Here is a 9388-nt window from a genome sequence, read left to right as displayed (position 1 = left end):
GACAGAGCAAGACTCCGTCTCAAAAAAAAAAAAAAAAAAAAAAGCTGGGCATGGTGGCTCATGCCTGTAATACCAGCACTTTGGGAGGCCGAGGTGGGCAGATCACAAGGTCAAAAGATCGAAACCATCCTGGCTAATACTGTGAAATCCCGTCTCTACTAAAAATACAAAAATTAGCTGGGCGTGGTGGCGGGTGCCTGTAGTCCCAGCTACTTGGGAGGCTGAGGCAGGAGAATGGCTTGAACCCAGAAGGCAGAGCTTGCAAAGAGCCAAGATCGCACCACTGCACTCCAGCCTGGGCAACAGAACGAGACCCCGTCTCAAAAAAAAAAAAAGAAAGAAAAAAAGAAACACAGAGAGAAAAAAGACTAAAAGAAAAACTCCATCAAATACCAATGAACAAAGCATCAGTGAGCCATGGGACCACTCCAAGCAGGCTAACATGCATGTAATGGAAAGTCCCCAAAGGAGGGGTGCAGAAATTATTTGAAGAAATGCTAGCTGAAATGTTTTCAAACTTCATAAAATGTATAAACTCACAGATTCAAAAATTCCAATGAACCTCAAGCACAATAAACATGAATAAATGACAGGCGGGCACATCATGATTAAATTGTTTCAACCCAGCAATCAGTGCCAAAGGAAATATTTTGAAAGAAGCATCCATAGAAAAAGGATACATCACATACGGAGAAACCAAATGAGAATGACAGCAGGCATCTCACCAGAAACACCACAATTTAGAATACAGTAAAGCAACGGCTTTAAAGTTCTGGAAGAAAATTTAAAAACTGTCAACTTGAGTTTTTATATCCAGAAAAAAATTCTTCAAAAATGAAAGTAAAATAAAGATCTTTTTTTTTTCAGCTAAAAGGTTTCATAACCAGCAGACACACACACAAAAATCCTTAAAGGACATCCTTCAAGCAGAAGGAAAATTATACTAGATGGAAGTTGATCTATACAAAGAAAAGACAAATACCAGAAATGGTAGATTTTTCTTTTTTTTTTTTGAAGTGAACATAAACTCAGGATTTTATTGTCTTCATAATAAAAGATGGCACTTGGAACTGGATCATTTGGCCCTTTCTCTTCTTATCTCCCCCCAGTTCAAAATGCTTGCATCTTTCGGGAGCCAGCATTCTCTTGGATCTGCAGTTGGGCTGAACGCACTCAAGCCCCAGCACAATCTTCTTTGTAGTTTTAGCCTTTTTCTGGAAAATCGGCTTAGTCTGCCCACCATAGCCACTCTGCTTTCTGTCATAACGCCGCTTCCCCTGGGCGTACAGAGAATCCTTGGCCTTCTTGTACTGTGTCACTTTGTGAGGTTGGTGCTTGTCACACTTCTTACAGAATGTCCGGCGGGTTTTCGGGACTTTCACCATGTTTGCGTGAGCGCTATCGGCATGGAAAAGAGATTTTTCAAATCTTTTTCAAAGATAACTGACTGTTTAAAACAAAATAATAAGAATGTAATTTGAAGCTTTTTTTTTTTTTTTTTTTTTGAATCAGAGTCTCACTCTGTTGCCCAGGCTGGAGTGCGGTGGCCCGATCTCCAATCACTGCAACCTCCACCTCCCAGGTTCAGGTGGTTCTCCTGCCTCAGCCTCCCGAGTAGCTGGGATTACAGGCAGGCGCCCCCATGGCCAGCTAATTTTTGTATTTTTAGTAGAGACGGGGTTTCACCATGTTGGTCAGGCTGGTCTTGAACTCCTGGCCTCAAGTAATCCGCCCGCCTTGGCCTTCCAAAGTGCTGGTATTACAGGTGTGAGCCACTGCGCCTGGTCATAATTTGAAGCTTATAATATGAAGTAAGTAAAATGTATGGCAACAAGAACACAGAGTCTGGGGAGGGGCAGGTAGAAGTACACGGTTGTAAAGGTCTTATGCAATACATAAAGTAGAATACTATTACTTGAAAGTGGAGAGTGATAAGGTAAATACACATATATACTATAAGCCCTGAGTCAACTAGTAAAATAACAAAGCACAAAGGTGTAGCTAAGAAACCATCAAAGAAAATAAAATGGAATCATAAAATATACTGAATATTTTTAAAAGGCAGAAGAGAACAAAGAACAGATGGGGCAAATGGAAAACGAAAACAAGGTGGTATATTTCAATTCAACCATATCAATAATGGTTCATGGTCTAAAAACCCTGATTAAAAGAAATAGTCAAATTAGATTTTAAGCAAGAAAAGTATGACCTAACTATATGCTGCTTATAAGAAACTTGCTTAAAACATAAAGACACAAATAGATTAAAAGTAAATGAAACAGACTGGGCATGGTGGCTCATGCCTATAATCCCAGCAATTTGGGAGGCCGAGACAGGTGGATCACCTGAGGTCAGGAGTTTGAGACCAGCCTGACCAACATGGTGAAACCCTGTCTCCACTAAAAACACAAAAATTAGCCAGGCGTGGTGGCACACACCTGTAATTCCAGCTACTTGGGAGGCTGAGACAGGAGAATCGCTTGAACCTGGGAGGCAGAGGTTGCAATGAGCCAAGATCATGCCACTGCACTCCAGCTTGGGCAACAGAGCGAGACTCCACCTCCAAAAAAAAAAAAAAGAAAAAAAAAGTAAATTAAACAGCAATAAGCAATTGGAATTTAAAATTACAAACACATTACCACCTTCAGTAGCACCTCAAGATGAAATACTTAGGTATACATCTAACAAAAAAAGTACAAGATCCATATGAGAAAAACTGCAAAACTCTGAGGAAAGAAATCAAAGGACATCTAAATAAATACAGAGAGAGTTCATGTTCATGAATAGGAAGCCTAATGTCGTCAGTACATCAATTCTTCCCAACTTCATCTGTAGATTCGATGCATCCCAATAAAAATCCCAGCAAGTTATTTTGTGATTAAAAAAACAGATTCTGTTTTTTCCTTTTCCTTTTTTTAAATTTAATTTTTGTAGAGATAGGGTCTTACTATGTTGCTCAGCTGGTCTCAAACTCCTGGCCTTAAGCAATTCTCCCACCGCAGCCTCTGAAAGTGCTGAGGTTACAGGAATGAGCTACCGTGCCCAACCAGATCCTAAAGTTTATATAAAAAGGCAAAAGATCCAGACTATCCAACACAATATTGAAGAAGAACAAAGTTGGAGGACTGAGCCTACACCTCAAGATGTACTACAAAGCTGCAGTAACGAAGACAAAAGAATAGACAGACCAACAGGCAGAATAGAAAGCACAGAGGTAATAGGCTCATAGAAATAGAATAATCAACTGATATTTGACACAGAAGTAAAGGCAATTCGATGGAGAAAAGAAAGTCATTTCAACAAATGGTGCTGGAACACCTCGACATATGAAGGGGAAAAAAGAATCTAGGCATAGACCTCCCGCCCTTCACAAAAATTAACTCAAAATGGATCATGGACCTAAAAGCAAAGCAAAACTATAAAGCTCCTAGAAGATAACATAGGATAAAGTTTGGTTGACTCTGGGTTTGGTGATGACTTTTTTGTTTCGTTTCATTTTAAGATCCAGTCTCGCCCTGTTGCCCAGGCAGGAATGCAGTGGTGTGATGGTAGCTCACTGTAGCCTCAACCTCCTGAGCTTAAGTGATCCTCCCACCTCAGTCTCCCGAGCAGCTAGGACCACAGGCATGCACCACCATGCCCAGCTGATGAGGAACTTTTTAGATACAGGACCAAAAATATGGCCCATGAAAAAAGATGTGATAAGTTGGACTTATTAAAATTATAAACTTCTGCGGTGTAAAAGACACTGCTGAGAGAATGGAGTCACAAGGCACAGACTGGGAGAACATTTTGGTCAAACACACATCTGATAACAACCTTGAATCCAAAATACACGAAGAACGCTTAAAATTCAGTAACTTAAAAAAATCCGTTTAAGACGGTGCAAAAGGTACAAGCAGATGTCCTCCACCCCCAGAGAGGATCGACAGATGGGAAATAGGCATATGTTTAGCAAATCAAACCCCAAAATCTATAAAAAGGATAATACTCATGACAAGTGAGATTTATCCTGGGAATGCCAGGTTATTTTATGATGTTTTAAAACTCAACGAGGGCCGGGCGCGGTGGCTCACGCCTGTAATCCCAGCACTTTGGGAGGCCGAGGCGGGTGGATCACGAGGTCAGGAGATCGAGACCATCCTGGCTAACACAGTGAAACCCCGTCTCTGCTAAAAGAAAAAAAATACAAAAAATTAGCTGGGTGTGGTGGCGGGCGCCTGTGATCCCAGCTACTCGGGAGGCTGAGGCAGGAGAATGGCGTGAACCCGGGAGGTGGAGCTTGCAGTGAGCCGAGACTGCGCCACCGCACTCCAGCCTGGGCAACAGAGTGAGACTCCGCCTCAAAAAATATATAAATAAATAGAAATAAAAGAAATAAAAAACCTCAGTGAATTTAATTCACCATATTAACAGACTGAAAAAGAAAATGCCTGTGAACATCTCCACAGGTTCAGAAAAAGCTTTTCACAAAATCCAGTATCCATTCCTGATCAAAACTCCCAGCAAACAGAGAAGAAAAGGAAATGTCCTCAACCTGATTTTAAAAAATAAAACTATAGAAAAACCTACAGCGAGCATCATCCTGAATGGTGAAAAAGGAATGTTCTTCTCCTACGGTCAGGAACAAGACAAGAATGTCTGCTCTCACGACTTCCATTCAACATTCACTGGGGTTTAGCCAGTGCAAAGAAAAAAAAAATTATCCAGATTGAAAAGGAAACACAAACGTCTTTATTTTCCAAAGACATGATCATTGTTGAAGAAAAATCTACAAAATCTATGAGAAAGTTACTAAAACTGATAAATTAGTTTAGCAGGGTTGTAGGATAGGTCAATGGACAAATATCAATTGTATTTCTATATAACAGTGACGAACATTCGAAGTTGATTTTATATTTTTTATTTTTTTTGAGAAGGAGTCTTGCCATGTCACCCAGGCTGCAGTGCAGTGGTACAATCTCAGCTCGCTGCGACCTCCACCACCCGGGCTCCAGCAATTCTCCTGCCTCAGCCTTCTTAGTAGCTGGGATTACGGGTGTGCACTACCACACCCAGCTAATTTTTGTATTTTTAGTAGGGAGGGTTTCACCATACTGGCCAGGCTGGTCTTGAACTCTTGACCTCAGGTGCTCTGCCTGCCTTGGCCTCCCAAAGTGCGGGGATTACAGGCATGAGCCACTGTGCCTAGCCCAAAATTGATGTTTAAAAAGGCCATTTAGAAGAAAATTGAAAATAGATATTTCAGGATAAATTTGACAAACATGTCCAAGACTTGTACTCTGACATTCTAAATACACTAAGCAAAAGTAAAATACTAAGCAAATGGAGAGAGATATACAGTGTTCATGGATAGAATCAATATTGTCAACATGTCAGTTGTTCCCAAATTGATCTATAGAATCAACCCAATCCAAATGAAAATCTCAAGACAATTTTTTTTTTTTTTTTTTTAGAAATGGGCAAGCTGATTTTTTGTTTTTTTTTTTTTTTTTTTGAGACTGAGTCTCACTCTGTCGCCCAGGCTGGAGTGCAGTGGTGCGATCTCGGCTCACTGCAAGCTCTGCCTCCCAGGTTCACGCCATTTTCCTGCCTCAGCCTCTCGAGTAGCTGGGACTACAGGCGCCTGCCACTATGCCCGGCTAATTTTTTTTGTATTTTTAGTAGAGAAGGGGTTTCATCATGTTAATTTTTTGTATTTTTAGTAGAGACGGGGTTTCACCGTGTTAGCAAAGATGGTCTCGATCTCCTGACCTCGTGATCCGCCTGCCTCGGCCTCCCAAAGTGCTGGGATTACAGGTGTGAGCCACCACACCAGGCATGGACAAGCTGATTTTAAAATGTGTGTCAAAATACAAAGGATCTAAAATAACTAAAATCAGGCCAGGCATGGTGGCTCACGCCTGTAATCCCAGCACTTTGGGAGGCTGAGGTGGGTGGATCACCTGAGGTCAGGAGCTCAAGACAAGCCTGGCCAACATAGTGGAACGCTGTCTCTACTAAAAATACAAAAATTAGCCTGGTGTGGTGGCGTGCACCTGTAATCCCTGCTACTCAGGAGGCTGAGGCAGGAGAATCACTTGAAACTGGGAGGCGGAGGTTGTAGTGAGCCGAGATGGGGCCACTGCACTCCAGCCTGGGTGACAGAGGGAGACTTTGTCTCAAAAAATAATAATAATAATAATAGTTAAGGCTGTACAGTGCTGGTATAAAGACACACAAATAGATAAACGGGTCAGAATAGAGTGCCCAGAAATAGATCCACATGCGTATGGACAACTGAATTCAACCAAATTGCCAAGGCAATTAAATGAAGAAAAGGCTTTTCAACAAATGATGTTGGAACAACTGGATAGTCATAACAATGAACTCCAACCCTTACCTCACGTGATACACAAAAACTAACTCAAAATGGATGATAGGCCTTATTGGAAGAGATAAAGCTATAACACTTCTAACAGAAAACATAGGTGAAAATCTTACTGATCTTGAGTGTAGCAAAGATTTATTAAACACAACAAACACTGTTAAAGGAAAAAAAAGAAAAGGAAAGGCTGGGTGCGGTTGCTCATGCCTGTAATCCCAGCACTTTGGGAGGCCAAGGCGTGCAGATCACCTGAGGTCAGGAGTTCAAGACTAGCCTGGCCAACATGGTGAAACCCCATCTCTACTAAAAATACAAAATTAGCACTGGGCGCAGTGGCTCACACCTGTAATCCCAGCACTTTGGGAGGCCAAGGCAGGCAGATCATGTGAGGTCAGGAGTTCAAGACCAGCCTGGCCAACATGGAGAAACCCCATCTCTACTAAAATACAAAAATTAGCCGTGCATGGTGGTGGGCGCCTGTAGTCCCAGCTACTTGGGAGGCTGAGGCAGGAGAATCGCTTGAACCCAGGAGGCGTAGGTTGCAGTGAGCCAAGATTGTGCCATTGCACTCTAGCCTGGGCGACAGAATGAGACTCCATCTCAAAAAAAAAAAAAAAAAAAAAATTGCCCACATATCTTCCATGCAACCCAGCAAACCCACTCCTAGATATTTACACAAGAGAAGCAAAAGCAGGTGTCAACACAGACTTGTATGTGAGTGTTCCTAGCAGCTTCACTTGTAATCGCCAAAAACTGGAATCCTCCCAAAATGCCATGAACAGTTAGATGGAGAAACAGATTGTGCCTGTGATGGAACACTATTCTGCAATAATAATGAAGGAGGTATTGATTGCGATAGGCAGAACAATGGTCCCCCAAAAGATGCTCATGCCCTAATCCCTGGAAGCTGGGAATATATTAGGTTTATGCTGAAGGGGAATTAAGGTTGCAGAGGGAATTAAGGTTGCTAAGCAGCTGACCTTAAATAGAGAGATTATCCTGGATGATCTGAATAAGCACTGTGATCACAAGGTGCTTAAAAATGGAAGGAGGCAGAAGAGGAGGTCAGAGTGCCGGGATGTGGGAAGGACCGGCCCGGCCAATGCTGGCTTTGAGGATGGAGGTGGGCCGCCAGCCAAGGAATGCAGGCAGCCTTGGGAGCTGGAGGGGCAGGGACATGGATTTTCCATCTGAGCCTCCAGAGAAAGCACAGTCATTCCTGTTGACACCTTGATTTTGGCCTAGGGAGACCCACTTCTTCAGAATTCCGGCCTCCAGAATTGTAAGGTTAATAGATTTGTGTTGTTTTAAGCCACTCACTGTGTGGCAATTTGTGACAGCAGCCGAGAGAAAGTGAACACATGGACACATGCATGACACAAATACATCTCAAAATAATCATGCTGAACACACTGATATATGCAGTGACACGGTTACATCTTAAAATAATTACGCCGAGTGAAACAAACCAGAAAAAAAATAAGCACGTGCCGTCTGACTTCATCTATATAACGTTCTAGAAATGGAAACTCATCTACAGAAAGCAGAACAGTAGCTTTCTAGGAACCGGCAGGGTTCGGGGTGTGGAAGAGGGGGGAACAGGGAGGGATGGTCAACGTGTCACAGCGGAGGCTGTGGAGGGAAGCTCGTGATCTCGGCCGCGGAGATGCGTTCATCAGTGCGCACAGGTCTCAAAACCGGTCAAGTCGCACACTTTAGGGAAATGCAGTTGACTGTCCATCTGTTATCCAGTCATTCGCCAGGTAACCACGGGGGAACGTGTCCTAAGGCAATTTCATGGTTGTGTGAACATTGCAGAGTGCACTTACACAAACCCAGATGGCGTGGCCTGCCACACACGCAGGCTGCACGGTACAGCCTACTGCTCCTAGGGGACAGGCCTGCAGGGCTGGGCGCTGTGCTGAATCCTGCAGGCAACACAATGGTAAGCATTTGTGTATCTAAACACAGAGAAGGCAGCTCATTGTGCTCCGGCCTTAGGAGGCCTACGACAGCACTAGGCTACGGAAACTTTTCAACCCCGTTATAGTCAGACGGAACCACCAGGGTCTAAGTGGCCCATTATACTTCAAATAAAATGATAAAAAGGCTGAGTGCTGTGACTTACACCTATGATCTTAGCACTCTGGGAGGCCGAGGAAGGAGGACTGCTTGAGACCAGGAGTTTGAGACCAACATGGTCAACATAGTGAGACCCCGTCTGTACAAAAAATTAAATTAAAAAATTAGCCAAGCGTGGTGGTGCATGTCTGTGATCCCAGCTACTCAGGAGGCTGAGATGGGAGGATCACTTGAGCTCAGGAGGTTGAGGCTGCAGTGAACTGTGATCACAGCACTGCGCTCCACTCTGGGCGATAGAGGGAGACCCTGTCTCCAAAAAAAAAAAAAAAGGTAAAAAACAGTTTTAACCACTTAAGCTGGCAACAGTAAAAATGGGGTCAGACGGTTCAAAAGAAGTGCACCAGAGGTTGGTTTGGGCTACGGGGAGACCCAGCCTCACTGAGGGACTGGGGAGGCTTCTCTGGGAGCAGCATCTGGGGCCGGATCTGTGGGACGGTAGCAGTCAGTGCACTGGGAGGAGGCGTCCGCAGACAGCGAGCTGGGCAGAGGGTCAGCGCTCGCTGGGCAGAGGCCACGTGGGGAAGAGTTCCTGCGGTGAGCGGGCGCCACCAAGGTCAGCAGGGGACCAAGACCACAAGGGACCTTGGGCCCCAGAACTCTGTTCCCGTAGCCAAGTGCGCTGGAAATCACAGAGAGTCCCAGGGCAGAGCAATGGGATCAGAGAAGCCTTTAAACAACTACCTCCGCCGACTGCACCATGGTGAGCAAACCGTAAGGGCCCCAGCTCTGCAGAGGAGAGAGGATGGGTGGGCCCAGGTGGGCACCTGCCAGGAGAAGGGGTCTGGGAGAAGCGGGGTTGGGAAGGTGCGGTGTTTGTGGTGAGAAGGGAGTTGAATCACTGTCTGAGACGGAAACAACACAGAGGGGGTGCCAGTCCGC

At 44.2% G+C, this 9388-nt stretch overlaps 1 protein-coding gene across 1 annotated transcript; it reads right to left on the bottom strand.

Annotated features, from left to right (window-relative positions):
• Window positions 1–1011: 1011 nt before the first annotated feature.
• Window positions 1012–1385, bottom strand: LOC107967266 (large ribosomal subunit protein eL42-like). Its single transcript, XM_016922347.3, has one exon. It carries the CDS (start codon window positions 1383–1385, stop codon window positions 1029–1031), a length of 357 nt encoding a protein of 118 aa, XP_016777836.1. The 3' UTR covers window positions 1012–1028.
• Window positions 1386–9388: the final 8003 nt, after the last annotated feature.

This window comes from Pan troglodytes, chromosome 9 (genome assembly GCF_028858775.2).
Source record: "Pan troglodytes isolate AG18354 chromosome 9, NHGRI_mPanTro3-v2.0_pri, whole genome shotgun sequence".
NCBI classification, from domain to species: Eukaryota; Metazoa; Chordata; class Mammalia; order Primates; family Hominidae; genus Pan; species Pan troglodytes.
The sequence above is the reverse complement of the archived record's forward strand: the minus strand, read 5'-3'. Positions and strand labels throughout refer to the sequence as shown.